Source organism: Citrus sinensis, chromosome 3, assembly GCF_022201045.2.
Source record: "Citrus sinensis cultivar Valencia sweet orange chromosome 3, DVS_A1.0, whole genome shotgun sequence".
Classification (NCBI taxonomy): Eukaryota; Viridiplantae; Streptophyta; class Magnoliopsida; order Sapindales; family Rutaceae; genus Citrus; species Citrus sinensis.
In genome coordinates, this window is record NC_068558.1 from 3,204,864 (window position 1) to 3,226,420 (window position 21,557).

The 21,557-nt window shown below is 36.7% G+C and overlaps 4 protein-coding genes across 9 annotated transcripts; 2 read left to right on the plus strand and 2 right to left on the minus strand.

The window, feature by feature from the left end:
- Nucleotides 1-18: 18 nt before the first annotated feature.
- LOC102623336 (BOI-related E3 ubiquitin-protein ligase 1-like) lies at nucleotides 19-3,922 on the minus strand. Of its 4 annotated transcripts, none has more exons than XM_052439058.1 (5): nucleotides 3,349-3,922; nucleotides 3,046-3,236; nucleotides 2,811-2,920; nucleotides 1,768-2,150; nucleotides 19-994 (listed from the first exon to the last, which is right to left on the minus strand). In XM_052439058.1, the coding sequence occupies exons 3-5, from the start codon at nucleotides 2,914-2,916 to the stop codon at nucleotides 461-463; spliced, it is 1,023 nt and encodes a 340-aa protein (XP_052295018.1). In that variant the 5' UTR covers nucleotides 2,917-2,920; nucleotides 3,046-3,236; nucleotides 3,349-3,922; the 3' UTR covers nucleotides 19-460. The 4 variants fall into 4 exon arrangements, with proteins under 4 accessions (XP_052295018.1, XP_052295019.1, XP_024954526.2 ...); XM_052439059.1 differs by having other exon boundaries at nucleotides 1,768-2,123; nucleotides 3,349-3,918; XM_025098758.2 differs by lacking the exon at nucleotides 3,046-3,236 and having other exon boundaries at nucleotides 3,349-3,921.
- Nucleotides 3,923-6,221: 2,299 nt separating this feature from the next.
- On the plus strand, nucleotides 6,222-8,678 carry LOC102624025 (uncharacterized). Its single transcript, XM_006476731.4, has 6 exons — nucleotides 6,222-6,679; nucleotides 6,853-6,966; nucleotides 7,270-7,350; nucleotides 7,574-7,746; nucleotides 7,877-7,973; nucleotides 8,367-8,678. Exons 1-6 carry the CDS (start codon nucleotides 6,383-6,385, stop codon nucleotides 8,475-8,477), a joined length of 873 nt encoding a protein of 290 aa, XP_006476794.2. The 5' UTR covers nucleotides 6,222-6,382; the 3' UTR covers nucleotides 8,478-8,678.
- Nucleotides 8,679-8,778: 100 nt separating this feature from the next.
- Nucleotides 8,779-14,261, plus strand: LOC102624309 (uncharacterized). 3 transcript variants are annotated; one of them, XM_052436777.1, is made up of 10 exons: nucleotides 8,779-9,664; nucleotides 10,211-10,272; nucleotides 12,152-12,503; nucleotides 12,620-12,653; nucleotides 12,740-12,964; nucleotides 13,160-13,249; nucleotides 13,358-13,423; nucleotides 13,514-13,605; nucleotides 13,696-13,743; nucleotides 13,839-14,261. In XM_052436777.1, the coding sequence occupies exons 2-10, from the start codon at nucleotides 10,260-10,262 to the stop codon at nucleotides 13,954-13,956; spliced, it is 1,038 nt and encodes a 345-aa protein (XP_052292737.1). In that variant the 5' UTR covers nucleotides 8,779-9,664; nucleotides 10,211-10,259; the 3' UTR covers nucleotides 13,957-14,261. The 3 variants fall into 3 exon arrangements, with proteins under 3 accessions (XP_052292737.1, XP_052292736.1, XP_006476795.2); XM_052436776.1 differs by having other exon boundaries at nucleotides 8,779-10,272; XM_006476732.4 differs by lacking the exons at nucleotides 8,779-9,664; nucleotides 10,211-10,272 and having other exon boundaries at nucleotides 10,309-12,503.
- A 529-nt stretch (nucleotides 14,262-14,790) lies between these two features.
- LOC102625347 (uncharacterized) lies at nucleotides 14,791-20,860 on the minus strand. The gene is made up of 5 exons (XM_006476737.4): nucleotides 18,708-20,860; nucleotides 17,204-18,199; nucleotides 16,256-16,481; nucleotides 15,639-15,781; nucleotides 14,791-15,349 (listed from the first exon to the last, which is right to left on the minus strand). The coding sequence occupies exons 1-5, from the start codon at nucleotides 20,460-20,462 to the stop codon at nucleotides 15,041-15,043; spliced, it is 3,429 nt and encodes a 1,142-aa protein (XP_006476800.2). The 5' UTR covers nucleotides 20,463-20,860; the 3' UTR covers nucleotides 14,791-15,040.
- Nucleotides 20,861-21,557: the final 697 nt, after the last annotated feature.

Sequence of the window (21,557 nt, forward strand, 5' to 3'; positions counted from 1 at the left end):
TAATTCTCTCAAAGAAAGAAAGAAGAAAGATAAAATAATTATTTTCCGGAGGCAAATGAACACAGCAGCAGTTTCTAGTTTTATTATGGCACTCGGACTCAGATACAAGTCAGGCCTTCATTTATTATCATCATGGCTTCTTAAGCAACATAATTTATATTTGGGACTCATCTACCCAAATATTAATTAATATACATATAGAATAAGACGAGGTTTATTTTATTTTTTTAATTTTTTTGATAAAAAAAGAAAAGAGATGTCCTACCAACCTTCTTCAACAATTTCTCATAAAAAACCAGCATAACTTCATTTCCTCACCCCGCTTCCATCAAAAAAATCTTCACGCAACAACTAGGTTTGTCTAAATGATGATATTAACATTATAATTTAAACTCATTCTTTCCCTTCTGGATAATGAGTACTGCAAATGCTTGGATACACGCCAAAACACAACACATCTTCAGGACAAGTATACTTCAACACTTGCCGTCCTCATTGCCTTGCAGACGGGACAAACGCCTATAAGCCCTTCACAGTCTTTACACAAACACAAGTGTCTGCATGGCAAAAGCAATATAGAGACTTCCTGGATGTTACACGCTCTACAAATCATCTGCATTTTCATGGGACTTGAATTTCCAGAACCATCTACAACACTCAGATAATTCAGATTAGTGCGAGACGCAGCATCGTCTACCTCACTGTCTCCACAACCCTCCTTCACATGCAAGGAACCTTGTGCCACGGCCTGCTTAAGATTGTTCTTCAATGCATTGACTACAGACTCGTTATATTTTGCTTTGTAGTGCCAAGATTGAACTTCCATGCTAACCTGCTTTATTTTTTCCACTAGTTCCTTGTTCTTGCAGTTCATGACCTCTATTTCCATCTCCTTTCCATGTAGCCTCCTTCCAACTTCTTTTTCTATGGCAGTGAGAAAAGAATATGTGTGTCTTTGCTTCATTTCCCTTACACCCTTTATCATGTTTCCTTCCTGTATCAAACAAACCAAGTAAGAACCAGCTGCAGAAGCTATCAGCCTATCACTCAGTCTACATGGAACCCTGTAGACTTAATTAAATGCAATGTATTATATCCCATTCCATTATATTTGCAAAACGTTAAATTTCTCATGGCCATGCTTTTTTCATTATTAGGCTACTGTCATTTAGATGAAGAAAACAGCAGACACATTCTGCCTTTGCCAGTAAAAAGATAACAACAACACACTTCATTATAATTTTATGGTACTTTAACAGTAGGAAAAAAAATGATTCTGAGAGGATATTTAGCTTATAAACCTAAAAAGTGATGACAAAATGACGAGAGCTGTTAAGAAACTAATGAGCATGTGAGGAGAATTGGAGAAAGAAAGTTGATGGGAACATAGTGAACGACAAGAGAATTGTTGAGAACGCCATGGAAAAGGGATGAGAAATGATAAAAAAAGAAAAAAGAACAAGAAATGTCAAGAAAGTGATGTAACTCGATGAAAATGTGTAATGAGAATGTGATGAGAAATGTTGAGTCTCTAAAACCAATAAGATTTTTGCATCGAAGACATTGACGGTTGTCTCTCTAAAATCAACAAGCTAAGTGACTACAGTTTGATAAGCCGACACTTTAGCATCTCAAGTTGGACTGATTGCAGAGGTCAATGATCGGTCATGACATAATATATTAACTACTTTAGTTACAGAGGTTCAAGGGATTGAAGAAACAGAAGCATCAAAGTTATCCTTTTGTCATATGGAATCAGATTATCACCTGAATTCTCATGTACTGATCAAATTCTTCCTTCTGACGGTCAATCTCCAATTTAAGATTATCACCAAGGGACAGTATATGAGGAATTGCACCAGAAATATTTTCACACGCCGAAGTAACAGAAGAATTGTGTTCATCATCCTCATACGAAAGTCTAAGACCAGTTGATACAGGGTTCGGATTCATAATGTTACAATGCTGACCACCTTCATCTTGATGCACTTTATCATTCAAAGATATATGGTGCTTTTCCTGTCTGGAAATAGATTCAACCTCCCTGCTTCTTTTAACTGGCCGCTCCACTGTAGTTGCATGCTGATTCCCCGTGAATTTTGAGGGACCAACGCTGCATCCAACTGGAACAAAGACAGATTGCAACATCCCTGAACGAAATTAGATAAACCATAGACCACTTTGTAGAAGGAAAAAAGCACACTACAATAAATAATATATAAAGTGAAAGAAACAAGATTTGAAGGCAAGAATACAAACTGAAATTTGCAGCCAGAAAAGCATGACAACCCATGGCAAACATAACAAACACAAGGAGAATCACTAGATGATAAGATAGCATGCCCCAGCAGGGAAAAAATGGAGAATGAAAGCAGAAAAGTGAATGAGATTTCCTAAATAAATTCATCATCAATAAAAAATAATTACCCAGATTCAGTTGGTTCATTGACTGCTGCAGCCATTTTAGGTTCACGGCATGCTATGCAAAATTCAACTGATAATGCATTCACAATGCCGCATCCCTTACTTCTACTGACATGCCACAAAGAAAATGAAGCTAATGGTCCTAGTGATGAGGCAAGAAATTTTTAAACAATAAACAATAAAAAAGTATAAGCATATGTTGTTTAAGAATAATCAAAATTAACCAGACTCCTAAAAGCGATGTCATCCAGAGTGGTCACTAAATGAAGAGGCTTCCTAGAAACAAAAACACGCACCCAATATAAAATGCCCGCAATTACCACCACTGACTTTCTAATTACAAAATTTATGATCGCCAAATTGCATTCAGCAATAAATATACTCACCATCTCCAAATAACTGCAGCTGCGGCAATGCATTTGAATTGAATTGGAATTGATGATCTGCGAGATAACCAGGAAGCAAGACATTGTTGTTTTCACCTCCGAACATTTTTCTGACAACAACCAAAAACACATAATGTTCATTATACCATTATTGCACTCTAAAAGAACTTTACCATACACGAAAACAACCAAAATAAAGAACAAATAAATTTGAAACACAGGCATAAAAGCTCACAAATGCCCGACGCCCAGCCCAAAGAAGCTGAAAGCACCCCTCGGCTAATGCAGCTATTTAATCAAGTCAAGACGACATTTTTCGAAGTGTAATTTTCCTTACTTTCTTACCAACCGATCAGGCAATGGAGTTCATGGGAACCCACGACTCCCATTCCCTCAAAGAAGCGAACTTTGTCACAAAAATCAAAACTTTACCAAAAAAAAAGAAAAAAAGTGGGTTCCCAATAAACCAAAAACGAAATCAAATACTACTAAAACATAAATATAATCATAAACGGCTGAAGATGGTAAAAACAAATACCTCAAGGCTGATAAGAATGAAGCAAAAACCGATGAAAAGAAGGAGAGAAAGAGGTTGCTAAGAGGATAGAAAAAGAAAAAACATCATTGATATTGATGATGATGATGACGGGTGGTGGTATTGTCTGTTGGGGTGGCGATGATATAGATGAAAATACAAAAAAGTATGGGGAAAAAGAAAAGAATGGGGTGAGTGGTTAAGGTTAAGGCAACGAAGAAAACCGATGAATTTGAAATTGATTCCTTTTCCTTCCGTTTGTAAACTTGTGCCATTACTTCTTGTTGTTGGTGTAGTTGGTGTTGGTGTTGGTGTTGTTCTCTTTCACCTCGTCAGCTTTCTTTTCGTTTTCCTCTCCCACCAGTAATTCCCCCCCTTTTTCTTATTTTACTTTCTTTTTTTTTTATGTTCGATTGGGTGTCAATTGACCAAAATGGGCTCTGTGCTTGAGAATCTTTCAAGGAGATGTGAGGTTGGAAATTTGGAATTTTGGATGGTGCCTGCCTGCCGGATGAAATAATTATTTGCTTTTCTTGTTTTGAAAGTTGTTTGAAGCTTTTTTTTTATCTCCGGCAGCTTGGTTGTGTAATTGCCCTTCATAATGCTTTGGTTGTGTAATTATTTTCTATAGACAATGACTTTTGTTTCTTTTTCTTTTTTTTAAATTGAGATTAGTATATTACAATATGGGTTGATATTGCCAATTTTTTAAATTCATAAAATTATAGAGATCAATTCAAAGCTCAAATTCCTTGTTTTTAACATGAGACATTTTACTATATCAAACTAAATAACACCCCTCACCTAACACCATAGTATATATCGCATAAGTTTATATATATAAACACATGAAAATTAATACATCTGACACTTTTCAAAAAATGAATTGGTAAAGTGGCTGACTCAGTAAGGATTTCCTTTCTCCATCAGCTTTTATCAATTCAATTTTTACTGTGTCAAAAGACCAACGAGAGATTTAACCAGAAGAGAAGATGAAGAATACTTTAGTAGGAAACAATTTAATTTAAACCATCTAGTTAGATAAAAATTAACAAAGTACTTAGTTTTAGTTAATATTCTTTTTCCTTACTGAAAGTGAATTTTAATTAAGTTGATAGATATACTATGCAAAAAAGATTTTCAATGCATGGAAATTGAATTCTACTCAAATTAGATAGCTAATTACGTTGGACTTAAGTATAAATACTAGGATTAAATAGACTTGGATTGATAATCTAATCTAAACCAACTCTTTAATCATTTGAAGACATTAATAGCCAATTTCTTTCGTCAAATCCACCTAACTCGAATTGGTAGTAGCCATAGACTCGATCACTCCTCTGCACGATATCCCTCGATTCTTTTTATTATTATTATTATTATTATTATTATGTTTCTTCTTTATGTTGGTGGATTCGAGATGGAGACCAACCAATCATCTAAGTTAGCAAAATAAATTACGGATTAAACAAATAAAAGGGTGTGGGGAGGGAGGACCAAGAGGTCGAAGAGCGTATACGTAAAATAAAAAAAAATGTCGCTGCATTCAAGGCTGCAGAAATGGCTCAGCTCAGTTATGTAATGGTGACTCTTTTCTGTCTCATCATCTCATGGGCTCACCTCACCTCAACACAACCCTTGTGGGTTCCACTTGGCTTTGTTTCTGGCTCACGTTACGTGTTGGGTTCGTTGGCCTTAGCTAATTATGCCATCCTCATACTCATTCACGGCTTTTGCAGAGTCGCATAGACCGAGAAAGAAAGCTCCATAATGTAATTCCCGGACAGCTTCAGCCTTCAGAATTCAGACTCTGTCTCTGCGTCCTGTCTTTTTCTTTTGTGGGTTTTCAAAGGGAAGACAGTAGCACTCGGCCCTCCAATATCTGTCATGATATACAAACAAGTACTAATAAATGAGTAATTATATAGTTATAAATTTTTGTGTAAATTTATATTATATAAACTGACGTAGCGTTAATTTATTAGTTGAATTAAATATCTATTAGTCCACATAATTTATTTTTATTATATTATATTTTTATTCAACCAATAAATTAATACCACATCTGTTTATACAAAAATTTATGGTTGTATCATCAGTCCTAATAAATATATCTTCGAAGGTTTTTATAATGGACAGAACGAGCCCCTTTTAGTATACAAATATGTTTGATGCCGCTAAATGTAAGTGAAAAACAGTAATAAAAAAGAGATCTGCGCATGCATTTTTTCAATTGTTAAAAATCTACTTTTTATTCTTATACATGAACCTTGGGCGTGAATTTTATTCTTACCACAGAAGCAATCAAAATTTTATATTCAAAATGCAATTGTTTATGGGCTAGGCCCATTGTTTCAATCTGCCAAAAACAAGTTCAGGCCCAATAGCCACCTGCACCCCAGAAACGCTCACAACCCATAGTCACGACTGAGATCACACAATTCCAAAACGGATCCCTCTAAGTTACATGCATGTATCTTACAACCCTCTCACATGAATAGTATTCATACACTATTCATGTGAGAGGGTTGTAAGGTACATGCATGTAACTTAGCATTACCCTTCCAAAACGCACCACCCTCCCATGAACGAGCATGCGGTATCATAGTGCTGATACGTGGCGTTCATAAATTGAATTTTAAGATACTCAATGGCCAACGCCTGACCATAGCGCATAGCAACAGCCACGTTTGAGGCCAGAAATGCGACATGAGTTCCCAGGTAAGGAGAGAAACAAAGATGAAAATATTCCACGTGTAAATTTCTCATCCATTATCAGGGGAAAAAAAAATCACTTGCACCAATATAAACACCCTAAAATATCCGTAGCCTCCGAATCGTCCCATAATTACCCTCACGTCTTCACCTTTCCCAAGCCAACAAAATGGGGCTAATTATGTAACATCAAGTTTTGACCACACTGGCAAAGTCTATAAACCGTAAACAAAAACATAACCCGCAAAAAAGGACCGAACAGCCCGAGTTCCGAATTCCTCGTCAGAACTGAAGAGATTGTAAATTGTTAGAAATACAAAAAATGCATGCTTTTAATTTAAGTAGTATTAATGTTTCTACTGAATTTAATGCGACGAGGAGGAGGAGATGCTTAAGTTATAATAATTCTTTGGATTTAGAGTACGGAAGGAGAAGACGAGTCGGTCGGGGTTGTAAAGATCTTACGAGGACGTACGGGATTGTAGCCTGTGTCGGCGGCGGAGGCGGCGGCAGCGGAGGAGGAGGAGAGAGACTGAGTTCGAGTGCGAGGTCGTTTTTGTCTCGGAGCCAAGCTTATGCACTCTTGAAGCAGCAAATGGAGGTCGCTGCCAAAACTGAGGTTTGGTATCTACTGCATTACTTTTGTAATTTTGTCATTTTCAACATGTTTCGCAATATTAGCACGTTCCTCATTTTGTTGTACTTTTTACGGAGGCGCGCGCCGTTTTCGTATTTCTGCTGCTCAGGACTATCGGCATTGGTTTCTTGATGAGTTTGTTGTGTTGATACCAGGATTACAAAGAAGCGGCAAGAATTCGTGATTCATTGAGATCATTTGAGGAAGAGGAGCCGATTTTTCGGCTTCGGAGGTTAATGAAAGAGGCAGTTGCTGAGGAAAGGTTTGAGGTATCCAATTTCGAATGATTAACTCATGTAACTGTATGTGGTTTTCCTTATGCATGTTTATGATGATCACTAGCAAAATCTATTAACGCAAAGTGTTAGGCAGCCATTATTTAGTAATGATACTTGTGTAGCTAGCTACTCTTTATAATGGATTACAATATTTTTATGATATTGTTTGGTTTTGAGAGATATGATGGGTAAATCGTTGTCTGCTACAATATGGTAATGTTTTGACCCATGTTATTGGTTTCGTATTTACTAGCTTCCTGATAATTTGTTCTCTTTTATTGAATTCTTTGCCAGGATGCTGCTAGGTACCGCAACAAATTAAAGGAAATAGCACCAAACTCTCTCTTGAAATGTTTGAGTGATGCAACAACCTTGGTACGAAGAGATCCAATTTAATATTGCAAATATTGCCTGCTGTCTAAAGGGCTATGTGATTTGTTTTAGCGTGTGTTATAAAAAAATTTTCTACCTGGGATGTCTGTCTTTTTTATAATAATCTGTTTAAGATATGCTACCGGCAATCTATTTTAGTATGTGTATGTTAGAGGCCTTTCTGAATTCTTGATGGACCAGTTTTTGGCATATGATGATTTTTCAGGGGATAAGGGTTCAAGTTAGAAGTGTGTACATTGAGGACCGTAGTCAACCTTTGAAGGGGCAGTACTTTTTCGCATATAGGGTAAGAATTACCAATAACTCAGAACGTCCTGTTCAACTTCTCAGACGGCATTGGATTATCACAGATGCAAACGGAAAAACTGAAAACATCTTGTGAGTTATTCTTCTTACTTTCTTTCCATTTTATCTTTTCTTTGTCTTATGGGCATAATAAGATAATAATTTCTCCTTGCTTTTCCCTTTCTTTCGGATATGAATTTGGTATCTCTCACTTTTTTTGCAGAGGAGTTGGAGTCATTGGTGAACAGCCAGTTATACTTCCTAATACCAGTTTTGAATACTCTTCAGCATGCCCTTTAAGCACTCCGAGTGGCAGAATGGTAAGATGGGATAGTTTTGCATTCTTATGTCCTTTGCAACTTGTTAAACTTAAAATCCCACTGTAGTTATGGATTAAAGAGGTTAGATTTGAAACAAGTTTTAAAACAAGTTGCGTGCTATCCATCATGGTCACATGCCGTTGTAATCCAGCTTTTCCTATGAATTTTTTTTTTAAATAATTTTTTTAGGGTGAGGTTTAATAGATTCTCAATGTACTCGAAAGTGGCAGATGAATGTTGCTGTCTTCTCAACTTAAAATCTATATTTTATTCATCAACTCTGTTCTTGCTGTTGTTAGTTATATGTGTTTTTGCCATACCTTAAAGCCAATATCATATTATTGAAAAAAATATCGAAGAAATTTAAAAATGTTTCATTGGATTGCAATGCAGGAAGGTGATTTTGAGATGAAACATGTTGATAGAGTAGGTTCACAAACTTTCAATGTGGCGATTGCACCTTTTTCTCTATCCACAATGGGTGATGACAGTGATTCTTTTTAGAACTGGTATTAGGCGTCTCTGTGGAGGGTTGAGGCGCCATATCCCTGTCATGGTTGATTATTTTCAGAATTATAAATCAATGCATTGCAATATGTAAGTGTAATTATTGGTCTATAAGCTCTTCATTTGTTTCTCTGCAAGGATCATATGTAGCAAACTTTCAAAAGAAATCAATTAATAATAAGTGTATTATAGCTTCTACTGACTTCTTTCTTTCTTTCCGATGTTGGGGATGAAATTCAAACATCCCTAAAGTTGTATATGAAACCGCATGGCTAATCATAATTCTCATGAAGTTGATAGATCTAGAAAGCATCCATACTCGAATATATGAAGTGCACTACAAATGAATTTTCTGCCACTATTACTGTGCCTATCTGGTAATTTGGTAGATCTCAACGTTAATCAAAAAGTCTTATTGAACAATTGGTAAACATGTAAAGGTAAAAATGAATTTATACATATCCCTCAGCACATTACCCAGTGTTGCTTTTTCGTCTCACGGACAACTTCCCAGCCTATTTGGACCTTCCTTTAAAATGCTCTTGAAGTGGCCCTCGTATTTTGCATCTTCGTTTATGAGTGGTTTTGTTTTCCAGCTGTGTTCCTAGAACATCAAATTGCTTGAACAGCTCCAAACAAGAAGTCATTGCAGTGTATATATCATTGTCATTTTTCTAATATCTCATTCCGTTGTCCACGTGAAAATTTGTATTAAAGGAAACTTGAGATAGATCTACATTTCCTCAGCAACCACTACCAGACAAAGCACAGGACTAAGTTTGTTGTTTAGGATGGTTCATGGTTGTTTCCCTTGCTGCATCTGCATGCACAATGATTTGTCCTTTGCTATACAGGATTTATTGCTAAAAACAACGGGAAAAAAAATCACATTTGGGCATGCCAATTTATATATCTATTTCTCTGGTCGCTTGTTACCTACATCTTTGCATTATCAGTACTAGCAGTTCAGAAGTATACCCGAGCGAGTGACTAAACGAGACTTCATCCAAACCTCAACCAACCGCTTGTTTAACTGCAGGCAACTCAAGGACCATCCCAATTTTCATTTGCTCTCTCTTTCTTTTTAGGGGAATCAGTCGACCGATTCCCTTTCGTCTCTGCAAACATTATCGGGTTCAGAAGTAAACCTGGCTATCTTCATTTTTAGTTACTAAACATGAGAGGTATCTTTTTAACTCTCTTTCTCTCCCTACTGAATCTCATGTAGAATCTATGTTTTGAGCTGTTATCTTTAATTTTTAATGTTCACAGAAAGAGTTCAGTGTTTTAAACAAGGGATATATATAATTTATATATGGTTTGGTTCAATTTGGAAAGTAATTTTGCATAGAGTTCAAAGGCTCATGAAAGCTATTTGCTGGGGTTGTCTAAGATTATCATTCAGTTTTGCAAAACTCTTTGCATCAACATGCTAAGATTATGTTATACTAACCATAAATTGGTGTTTTGATGCTTTTAAAACTGTCACGCTGTAGTTGAGTGGTGGTTTCATATTGGCAAATGGCTCATGCTTTTGTAATGTTACAACCAAATACGATGGGCCGTATAAAACTAATGCACCACTTCTCTTCATGCTTATTATGACTCCCACAAATCAAGTTGGAGACTGAGTTTCTCCCCCCGAAATTTTGCCTCTTCATATAAACATGGGTTCTTCTTTTATGATCTTTCAAAAAATCGATTGAGAAAATTGCTTGGTCTTTGCCCAGAGTGGAGCTGCTACAAAAAGACAGCTGGTTCCACTCCATCAAGTTTTTTATGGCTTCGGAAGGTAACGTTTTTTTGAACAACGCATTGTTGATTGCTGTGCAAGTTTTGTTAATTTTATAGTGCTATTATTAGGAAATTCCCATTTCCGTGCTTGAATATACTATGCATTGCCTCGTTACCAGCGTAACTTGTTGCTTTTGCCCATTTTGGTGTCTTCCTTGATGGCCAAGTTTGTTTGAACATTTACACGTCATAATCAACTTACCATGAGTTTAAAGTGCCCGTATTCAAGATTAAAAATGAACGTATTCAGATTGACCCATTTTGTTTAATTTCTTTAATATGATTGGAATCCTAAAATATAAATCCCAGAGGAAGGGTTTCTTTTCCGCTACCGACTTGTCACTTTTTCATCTTTGATTTTACTTTTGGTTTCTTTAGTCTCTGTTTTCTGTTCAATTTGCTAAAGCGAAAAGCGATTAAAGCCGGTGACATATGTGCGCGTTCTGTTTTCACCTCTGTATTTTTTTCTTTTTTGGTAATACAATATTAGATAGGGTTCTGTTACAAAGCTGCCAGTGTCCTATAATTTCATTTTTCACCCCAATTCCACTATCATGCAAAACGACGCGCTTTACGCTTAGTTGTACTTTCCAATTTTGCATCTCCGAGTCCCCCTCTGTAGGGGCCCATGACATAAACCCCTCTGCTACTGCTAGCTTAGCTTTTGCAATGCAACCAATGCACAAAAGACACGTTGCTCTCAGAAACCCAAACGTAAATTGTATGTAGTTACCAAATTATTTTGGTCGCGGGCTCGGTCCACCGCGCCAGGACCAGGAGTCGTAACTGGGCCCCAGTAATTGGTCCTTTTTTTCCAAATCTCTTGCTTCAACAAAAAGAAAACACCATGATTGCTAATCACCGTTTACATTTAATTAACCACCAAATCATGCCCCATTCGATCCAGGCAATTGACCACAATTGGTCAAAATGTGGGCGGGGCTTCATCATTGATCATGATACTTCGCTTTACCTCATCATTTTTCAATCACCAGCTCAGGCCCCAGAGAAACAGAACACACCCAAACCGTGCTGGTACATTACTCAAAAAGCATCTACGAATTCCGACACAAGGTCCAAATACAGCATTCTCTCTCTGATAGTCTGGTCCTCTCCTCTTTCCCTGCCTTTCTCTGTATTCCCAATAATATTATTGATGTATTAAAATACTTAAAAAGGCTGGAAATCTAAGAAAAGGTGACAAAAACGTGTTTTTTTTAATATTTTTTATTTGCATGGGTATGAGACTACGCAAAACAATGCTCCATTTAAAAAAAAAAATTCTTTTATTTTTTTTAATAAATGAAAAAAGAAGCTTGTTCTGAAAGCCTACCCTTCTTTTAGTAATAGTTCTTTTTAAAGCCAAGAAGCAAAGCATCTCCTGTTACACACCATCACATTTATCTTGCTTTCCCTTGCAAGCATCAGCCTTTCCTTCTGTTAGAATTCAGCGGCTAATAAATTAACTAATTAAACTCAACCACAAATCTTTCATTTATATGTTCTTTTGCAAAAACATTCTCAAAGTTTGGAATCTCTGCTAGCCTCTGTCAGTCATTAAAGGGTCAAATTCATATTGGCATTTTTTTTTCTAATTTTCTTTTTCATATTTTTAAAACTTCTCATCCCATGTGCCCGAATCTTTATCAACTTGTAGCAAACCCATAGTCATAGACTTTTTTGAAGTTTATTCTAACGCCATTTATTTCTTGGTAGACATTGTGCTCTGGTTTTAGCCCTTGCCAATTTCGTGAACACTTTTTGATATTGGTTCTTCGTTTTCTTCTCAAAAGTGAAGATTTTGAGAGAGTTTCGGCACAATCCCAGTTAATTTCAGTGAAAGTGATTAATAACAATCCATATGACCTACAAAACAGGTTCAAAAGTGTCATGGCATCCAGCCTTGACAGTTGATACAACGACCTCAGAATACTGGCTCAATTGGAGGGTCATATTATGTGCAATTTGGGTACTTATTACTATGATTTTCGCGTTTTTTATTATATGGAAGTATGAAGGTTTCCGCAATTCGAATCGAGATACTGCAGAAACACAGCAGCCGGAAAAGGCAGGATTTTTGTATGAGGATGAAACTTGGAAGCCTTGTTTGAGAGGAGTCCATCCTGCTTGGCTTCTGGCTTTTAGAGTTCTTGCTTTTGCTGTTCTTTTGATATTGCTTGTAGCCACTGCTCTTTTTGACGGAGGCAGCATCTTTTACTACTACACTCAGTAAGTTTCTCTGAAAAGAAATGTATTCAATTTGAATCAAGTTGTCTTCCTCTTTTTTTTTTTTTTTTTTTTGCCTCCCCTTTTTAACAAATCTAATGTTTATCGTTTCCTGATAGGTGGACATGTACGTTTACCGCAATTTATTTTGGGGTATGTCTTATAGCTTCAAATTGTTATTTGATTCTATCATAAGTTTCTCTTATTAATGTTTCTGTTAATGTTGTGTTTCCTTGCAGCTTGGGTCATCGCTCTCTATGTATGGATGTTACCAATATCACAAAAGCCTTGGCGGCGATAAGGTTGATAATGTGGAGGGAGATGCTGAACAAGGAATCTGCGCAACTCCTGCAGTACTTGGTGAAAGTTCTAATAGTTCAGCAAAACATACAAGCTCCCGTGAAGAATTTAATGCTCGCCGACCTGCTGGCTTTTGGGGTTATGTCTTTCAAATAATTTTTCAGGTACATTTTCTGAGATGAGCGTCAGAAATTTGGGTGTTTTTCAACTTTTGTATCACAGAAATGTATCTGAATTATGCATTTGGTTACCTAATTGTTGCTGTCTGGCTGCTTTCATAGACGGAAGACTAATTGATACACTTGCTTGTTTACTCTGAATAGAAATGGTGACTGATCATTTGTGTTTCTTGTGAACAGATGAATGCAGGGGCTGTTTTGCTCACAGATTGTGTCTTTTGGTTCATAATTGTCCCGTTTCTTGAAATCAAGAATTACAGTCTGAATGTTGTAAGTATCTGCTTAGATTTCTTTCCTCTATAATTTTTACCGTCACATTTCTTAAGTCTTACTTTCTTTCTCACCTAAAGAACGTCTTTGATTGTTTCTGCTTCACAGTTAGTGATCAATATGCATACAATAAATGCTGTTTTGCTACTAGGTGATGCTGCGCTCAATTGCCTGGTGAGTTGCCTTAACTCATTTTCGTTCACTAACCATTTCCATTTCTTGCAAGATTATAAATTTCTAATCAACTTGTTCTTCCCCTTTCAGCGGTTCCCCATGTTTCGTATTGCTTACTTCTTCCTCTGGACAGTGACTTATGTTATAGTCCAATGGGTTGTCCATGCATGTGTCAAAATCTGGTAAATACAATTGTGTTTTATCTTTCTGCAAAGCAAAGCGGTTTTCATTCGATTTCTTCTAACCATGGATATTTTATAATTTTGAAACAGGTGGGCATATCCATTTCTTGACTTGTCATCTCCATATGCTCCACTTTGGTGCGTCCAATGTTTAAGAAACAATATAAATATTCTTGATTGGTTTTAGCCTGTATTTACCAATTCTTTCTCCCCTTCTCAAATGGGATTTGCAGGTACTTCGCGGTGGCGGTGATGCATATTCCATGCTACGGTGTTTTTGCTCTTGCAATAAGGTTGAAACACACACTCCTGTCAAGATGGTTTCCTGATTCTTATCAATGCGTGAAATAACTTTTGGAACCAAACAAGCTTCAAGATCTTCAGGAAAATGTGAATTTTTCCGGTAGAAGAGTGGTATAAAATAGCAGAGAACCAAAATGTAGTGTTAAATGAGACAAGATTGATTGAAATCCTGACAACATTCCTAGAAATATCATTCTGTATAGTAAGTTTTGGAAAATACAAAAGTTCTAAAACGACAAAGCAGAATTATTACTCTGATTATTTAGGCATATATGGATGATTGCATTGGCATCATTGTAATCCATGTAGATGATACAGAAATTAATAGAAATTTTTTAATTCTCTCAGTTCAATCCTTGATTCCATCATTCCTGTTTCTTCTCCGTCAAGTTGCAGGGCAAAACCGGCCTTATTAGAGCCCCAAAAGAACAAAAAGAACCCCATTATTGACCAAACCAAAATTTGTTATCCAATAATCCTGCTCTAATTTTTCTGCATATTTTTATGGACAATGATTGATTTGTAAAGGTGCATCCAAATTCAGAGCGAACACAATGGACCACCTTTCTGAATAAATACACCTCAAAGCGGGCGGACCCCATAAAAAAAGAACAAGTCAGAGAGAGTAAAGAACAATGACATGTTTCCACTTTACAGATTCATGGAAACAATAAATCACCTTATGATATTCCAGTGCATTTTTATGATGATCACCGAATACTTGTTTCTCTTAATTATAATTTTTTCTTTCCACAGTATGTTAGCCAGGACCCAGCCGCAGAGAAAAATACCTAATCACCAGTTTCCTGCAATTAAATAATGTCTAAAACGTATGGAAATTCAAATGTGTGAAAATAACTACCATTTTGTTTGATACCATGAGAGGGGAAAAAAAGGGAGGTAATAATCACCATTTAGAGGAGAAGAAAAAAAAATGACAACACAACAATCTGTTTTGCTTGTAGGTTACAAAGAATAAACTCCCGGAAAAAATCTCAACCCGAATCTGCTCTGTAACCCTCTTAGTATTGGCCACTTTCAACTATTGGAATATTTACCCGGAAGTTGCAACAAATAGCTCTTAAGACTTTTCAGGTCAAGCTAAAATACAAATGTTTACAACTATATATGATCAAATAGAAGTGTTTGGCAGAGAACCCATTAGAATAACATTGTTGCTACCTCTATTCTCTGCTCCATCTGGTTTTGGTTTAGAAAATAGTCTGGAGAGGAGTCCTATGGACAGTCCAGTAGCAGCTCTATTCCCCAGTAAGTTCAATGGTCCATTTGCCTCAGCATTGGCATTATGGCTTGCCCTTATAACGGAATTCACAGCGGTCTCCACCACTAGGCTTGTGCCACAAGAGCAGGACGTGAGTTTCTTAAAGCAAGGCTTATGGAATACTGCTTCACAAGATTTACACCTTTCAACCTCGCCTTCCTGTTGATTGTTTTAAACTGTCAGATTATTATTAAGACAAATAACTATAATCAACTCACTGTAAGAATTTTGAGCTCCCTCAAGGTAACTATTTAAAATAAACATGTTTACTTTTATGTTTAAAACAGAACTCCTAAGTAGGAGTGTCAAAGTACCCCCCATTGACACCTAGCGTCTATGAACTTAAGATATAATGTGTTAAGAAATTGGAGCTGCCAGACACCTTGACAGCAGTTGACAAATACAGGGAACAAAGGAGCAGTAACGATGCGCATTGTATAATACTGACCTGAAAAGCGAAAATAAGAGACGATGGGTCATCACAAGCTTGTCGGGCACAGCACGGTACTCCCACATCACAGCATATAAGGCATTGCTCCGTGATATGCACCAGGATTTTCTTTGAAACGGTTTCCACCATTGCAGGTAGTGCTGCCAGAACAGTTAAAAATTCTACTTCAGTCAACTAAAGATTCAAAGTAGATGTGAAATAAATTCTTGAAAATTGGAATCCTACATGGCTGATTCAGAAAAGGACCCATCACACGTTTAATAGAAAACTATCATCATCAAACTAAGCAAGGCCATTGGTTTTGAGTCCGATAACACGAACTATGGCATGAGTTGTTTTAATCTTCAAAAATCTCTGTTCTACTTTATTCAATATATATTCAACTTTCTATTTAAATGGTCTTCCAAAAATGGGCATATGAGCTGCTCTTGCAGAAACAGGCTGCAGACCACACTGAAAAGTTTCCCTCTTCTCAGTAAGGTTAATCAGCCCACTGGAAAGCCAACTAAGTTGAAATAGCAACACTCGTGTCATATGAAACTAAACATGAGCCCTTAAAGATAAATCTTCGAACTAATACACCAATTAAATGTTAGCGATTAATTATAGCAAACCTGCAAATGGCCCTTTGGAAAGGTCAATGAGGTCTCTGAGTGCAAAAAAGTCATTGCTTTCAAGAAGATATCTTCGAGATCCAAGCCCTTTGTTGATGGATCTACGAAATGGGCAGCGAACATAAGGAAGCATACTTCCAATTTTCTTCCTTACACCCATGACATGTTGTAGAGCTGGGACCTTTGAGTATAGGAGAGGATTAACTGCACTGACACAAAGCATGGGCTGCAGCAAAGGCAAAACAATAATCAAAGATACTAAAGATAGCATCTAACAAGATTTCAGTAAACCGTTTTAACTTGAATTTCAAATATGTAGAGTGGTGAAAATAAAATACATGATTGTTCCATCTCAAACAATATACAACTGCATGACAAGTCCCAGTTGGGAGAGGAGAAAAGAAATTATACAAAAGAATCTAGAACATATCCAAGAATAACACACTACAGGTTTCATAGTCTCCCTACTAAGTACTGACAGACTGACAGCCATCTAAACATCTGCTTTGGCACAAGATGTGAGTCAAACAGTTAAATGTTAATCTTATAAGCAATCAGCTAGCAGATCTTTTGGAATTTGTTTTCTCTTGGCCGAGAAATGAATGACGCGACAAATATGACCAATGAAAAGCTTGGATATTTGGAATTTTACTTATCAGTTGAACCAAATATTCAACTGATTAAATTTACGCAGGCAATGCCACCAGTTGCTGCAACTTTTTCATTTTAAATTTCAGCCATTCACAGGGGACTTAAAGAGGAGTAGGTTGCAGGAGCAAACCTGCTTTTACAGGCATTGCATTTAACTCCCAATATCCATGGTGAAAATCAGATTGTAAAGCAAAACATAATGCCCAAGCTATGTCCCTAATAATATAATATCAATTCATCCACACACTCAAACCCACCACTAACAAAGCTGTAAACACAGTCCTGGATTTCAAATACCTGGTTGTACACGGAATCCAAAAATGATTTAGCCAATTGAGAAACTGGATATCGTGTGAAATCCCAATGATGCAATACTCTTGCTGGCAAGACTGCGGTCTCATTTGTATGGCAGGCGGAACAAAACAACTGACCGGTATATTCACAAAGTCGGGGTTTGCCCCACCCCAAGGTTTGTACAAAGTCTTGCATTAGAGTAATTCCATCATCAAAATGTTTGTGGCAGCCAGCACAGGTATAATGTTGTGATTCTAACATCTGTTTCAGAGATCTGTGCGGTCTAATTTCAACAACAAGTGATATGGTCTTTCCTAAAGCGGACATATTTTCTGCATCTGTCCCTTTAGCAAAAGATGTATACCCAGACACCAGTGGATTCGATGCAGGGGAATTACGCAACGACTCTTGTTGAGACAAGAATGTAATCAATGCATTTGGGGGACTGGAAAAAGAACTGGAATGGAGAATAGATTGTAAACACTCTTGAATGAGCACACTTCTGTGAGCAACAACCAGAGGAGACACATTTCCAAATATCTTTCGAGATTCCTTTTCTACAGATGACCAAGGAGAAGGAAGACTCCAGCCTTCGTCAGCAGACAATGATTTCAAGCGACGATAGAGAGTATAGAAATCACGATATCTTCGTTCAACCTCCCACTGATCCTTACCGCTCCACACTCTGATTTTGTATACAGTGTATTCCTTTACTCCCACCAATCTTTCACTAAGTGAGACATCACCTTTCTTCTGCTTTGCACCTATCACTTCAACACCATCAATTCTAAGGGGGACCAGAGTCAGTGGGTAAGCATCATCTGTACCAGAAGTAGAGGCTGTCGAACCACCGTCTCTTAGAGGTAAAGATATCTGTGACTGAGACATCTGGTTCACCTGAGACAATCTTGCCCTAGGAGATTCACTGTAATCAAGTAAAATTTCTTCCATTTCATGAACAACCTCATCATAAAAGTCGTTCAGCTCAAGATTCTTACTCTGCAAAAACATTGTGATATAAAAGATAAGAAAAGAAGACTTAACCTGGAGATTAAAAGAGCCAAAATAAATTCATGCCAAGAGAAAAAAAGATGCCATGCTTAAGCATGAACGGAGTTTGATCAAATATGTTACCCATTCTCATGCAAAAAAGTTTTTAAGAGTATCAACCTAAGAGTAATTTTACAATAAGGGAATCCCTAACTTTCTTATTTTAATAAAGTAAGGACAAGATAAAAGACAAAAAAACACATATTGCAATAAACTATGGGACAAAATACACTGCATTGGAGTGCATATTTGTTTGTCTTCTGGTTGTCCCTAAAATAAGGGATTCCATTATTGTAAAAATTTCTGATCAACTTAAAATGATATATAGACCAATGCTCCTAGTCTTATAATTTATCAACATAAAAAGGCGTGAGGACTGATATTAAGAAACCATTAACTGGTTAAGAAAAAGAAAAATCTGGATAAACAAGAAAGTGTGTGCTCAATGGCAATTGACCTTGGCAGGGTGTTCTTTAACGAGGTCTGCTGAAGATGGAGAATCCTTTGATGCATTTGTGATATTTTCAAATGCTGATGGGCATAATTTTGATTCACGGTCTTCCAAAAATTCCACAATTAGCTCTCCAGGATATCCAATTGAATCTGAACAAAGTTGATCAACAGAAAAATCAGCAACAGGTTCTGTAAAATACCCAAATTCTTGATTGTCAAAAATTCCACTATCATTGGTGCTGACTTCCTTGTTATTCAAATTCTGATGCTTCCTTTCCATTCCAGAATCAACAATGTCCAGCCCTATTTTCAGGGGAGCCATATCTACCAGTGGTTCATGTTCCACCTCAAAGAAATCACTGGCCGAACCATTATTATGATGCATTTTCAAATCATAAGCACCTCGGACTTGAGTGCTGCCTGCAACATTTCTTACATATCGATCTGGGCTATAAAACTTTGGCAAATTACTTGGCGTTGGAGAAGAAACTCTGTTACTTTCTTCTGATAAATCAGTGCCATTCAATTGATTGCATGTAACAAAAATATCTCTTACATCTTGAGGTGGATGAGAAAACCTCGGCAAGCCAATTGGAGTTTGGGGCAAATTACTGATATTTTCTGTCAATAAATCCCCACCTTGAACTTGATAACTGGCTACAGAAATGTCCTTCTCTTCTTCCAAATTCTCCTGTTCAGCAGAACTTGGAGCCCCAACTGGGGTTGCAGTAAGGCGATTGATGTTTTCTTCACACTCATCAGCACCTCTAACCTTTTCACTAACTACAGATTCGTCTGTGGCATCATTTCCTTGCTCTTTCTGACCACCACTTGGAAACCCAATTGTGCTTTTAGAAGTGAAAATTAAAAGATTCTTTCCACTTTCAATAATTGGTTCTCTCTTCTCATGGACTTTCTCCAAAGTCAGAGAAGATGTACTTCCTCCTACTTCTTGCTCAAAATCATCCCAATCATTCGAACCAAATGCTACATGTGAGTTAATAAATAATGGATTTTCATTCTCCCCTTTTGCTTCCTGAACACGTCCCACATTTCTTGGATGATACAACTTACCCCTATGCTCCTCGTCGCTACCATAGTTGTACATTGAATCCTCATCTTCTGAGTGCTCGTATCTCAATGAAGTCCCATCTTCCTCCCCCTCCATCCCATTTCCATCAAACCCATCTGAGCAATGGCCCTTTTCTTCATTATATACACCAAAAGAAGAGCCCTCTTCAGCCCTCGTTTCAATATCCCAGCTGTTTCCAACTACACTGCCAACCAAGGTCCTCTCACCACCTTCAATCATAATTTCACTACCATTCATTTGCATATCCACATGATGATTTATCCTTCCCTCATTACTATTATTAAAATTACTATCACCATCACAATGTAACCCACTAACCCCACTTTCCATTTCCAAATCCTTATCATTTCTCCCTTCCCTAAATTCAATTCTACGATCACCTAAAATGGAAAGCTTTTGCTTACCTCCCAAACTAAAATTCTCAAAACTAAGATCATCTCCAAATCCAAGACTCTTTAAAGCAAACTCAGAATCTACACAATCGTTACCAAATGAGCTACGCACACTGGGCGTGCCCATGACAGAATTGGCGCTACAATAGCGCTCAAACTCGGATTCTCCGCATGAAGAGTAGTGTGATAATGATGCAGGTGACACGTCACCACCGTAAGACTCCGGAGAGGCGACTTCGGAGACCTCCCCGCGAGTCCCCTCTCCATTATTCATTGGATACTCAACAATTATCAAATCAAATCAAAACGATCTCAGAATCAACTGAAAATATAAATAGCACCTACCCCACTTGATGATACAATCCGGATCGTGTATTAAATCTGGAAAGGGACGAAGAGAGCGGAAATTTTTTGGAAGTGGTACGGAAATTCAGGAAATGTTTTCACCGTTTTTTTTTTTTTTTTTGATGGGCTGTTCTTGTTTTTTATTTTTATTTTGGGAATTTCAAAAAAAAAAATTGTTTGGATGCTAGATCATGGGCTCTGCAGACATCAACTTTGATAATTTTGTTACGTTACGTGTTGTATTTTATCTGCTAATTTTGTTTTCCCTCTCTTTTTCTTGTATTTGGTATATATATCCTTCTTAACTGTTCTTCTAGTAACTGACATTTTCTCTTCTGAATAAAAGATTTGATGTGTTTTTTTATCGTTAAAGTCTAATTTTCCCTTTCCTTTTAAATATTTATTTTTTCAATTGGTTCAACTTTTAAGAAACTTTCTATAAAAACTCCGAAATGGGCAGTATTACCTAATTTTATATTGAGATTAGCATTCAGGTCCCCAAAAGTTTTATAATTTCAAAGGAGCGTACAGTTTATCCATTTGTCACATCAGTTCGGAATCCCACGCAAATGGACATTTATCCTTTGAGTTATAATAGAGTCACAAACTCTTGTTTAAATTTATTTTGTATAAATTAGTATGCCATGATAAAATTAGTTGAATTAAATATCTCTTGACCCACATGATCTATTTTTATTATTTCATATTTTTATTCAACCAACTAATTAATGACCAATCAATTTGTACAAGAATTTGTGACTGTATCATTATTCTTTTCCTTTTTTATGATGAATAGGGTGTTGTGAGTTATAAGCAAAACATGAAAATACGCTATATACACATAAAAAAGCTTAGTATGAATATAGTTTTTAAATATTTGAGTTGGATTCGAGCTTCACCTAAAAATTTTATGTATAATTTGAAAGTTCAAATAATATTTCATTTGAAAGTTTAAATAATATTTTAAAAATTCAATTTAAATACGTATTTTAATATTGAGTAATGATATAATCACAAACTTTGG

Excerpts from the sequence above, each read along its gene's own strand:
- LOC102623336 (XM_052439058.1), bottom strand. The coding sequence starts at position 2,916 with ATGTTCGGAGGTGAAAACAACAATGTCTTGCTTCCTGGTTATCTCGCA. Across the intron at positions 2,151-2,810 it reads GCTGCAGTTATTTGGAGATG|GGATGTTGCAATCTGTCTTT; the intron begins GTGAGTATATTT and ends AATTTCGTTCAG. Across the intron at positions 995-1,767 it reads ATCAGTACATGAGAATTCAG|GAAGGAAACATGATAAAGGG; the intron begins GTGATAATCTGA and ends TGTTTGATACAG.
- LOC102624025 (XM_006476731.4), top strand. The coding sequence starts at position 6,383 with ATGCATGCTTTTAATTTAAGTAGTATTAATGTTTCTACTGAATTTAAT. Across the intron at positions 6,967-7,269 it reads TTGCTGAGGAAAGGTTTGAG|GATGCTGCTAGGTACCGCAA; the intron begins GTATCCAATTTC and ends ATTCTTTGCCAG. Across the intron at positions 7,974-8,366 it reads GCACTCCGAGTGGCAGAATG|GAAGGTGATTTTGAGATGAA; the intron begins GTAAGATGGGAT and ends ATTGCAATGCAG.
- LOC102624309 (XM_006476732.4), top strand. The coding sequence starts at position 12,136 with ATGACCTACAAAACAGGTTCAAAAGTGTCATGGCATCCAGCCTTGACA. Across the intron at positions 12,504-12,619 it reads ATCTTTTACTACTACACTCA|GTGGACATGTACGTTTACCG; the intron begins GTAAGTTTCTCT and ends GTTTCCTGATAG. Across the intron at positions 12,654-12,739 it reads TTACCGCAATTTATTTTGGG|CTTGGGTCATCGCTCTCTAT; the intron begins GTATGTCTTATA and ends GTTTCCTTGCAG.
- LOC102625347 (XM_006476737.4), bottom strand. The coding sequence starts at position 20,462 with ATGAATAATGGAGAGGGGACTCGCGGGGAGGTCTCCGAAGTCGCCTCT. Across the intron at positions 15,782-16,255 it reads TTCCAAAGGGCCATTTGCAG|CACTACCTGCAATGGTGGAA; the intron begins GTTTGCTATAAT and ends CTGTTCTGGCAG. Across the intron at positions 15,350-15,638 it reads CTCTTATTTTCGCTTTTCAG|GAAGGCGAGGTTGAAAGGTG; the intron begins GTCAGTATTATA and ends AACAATCAACAG.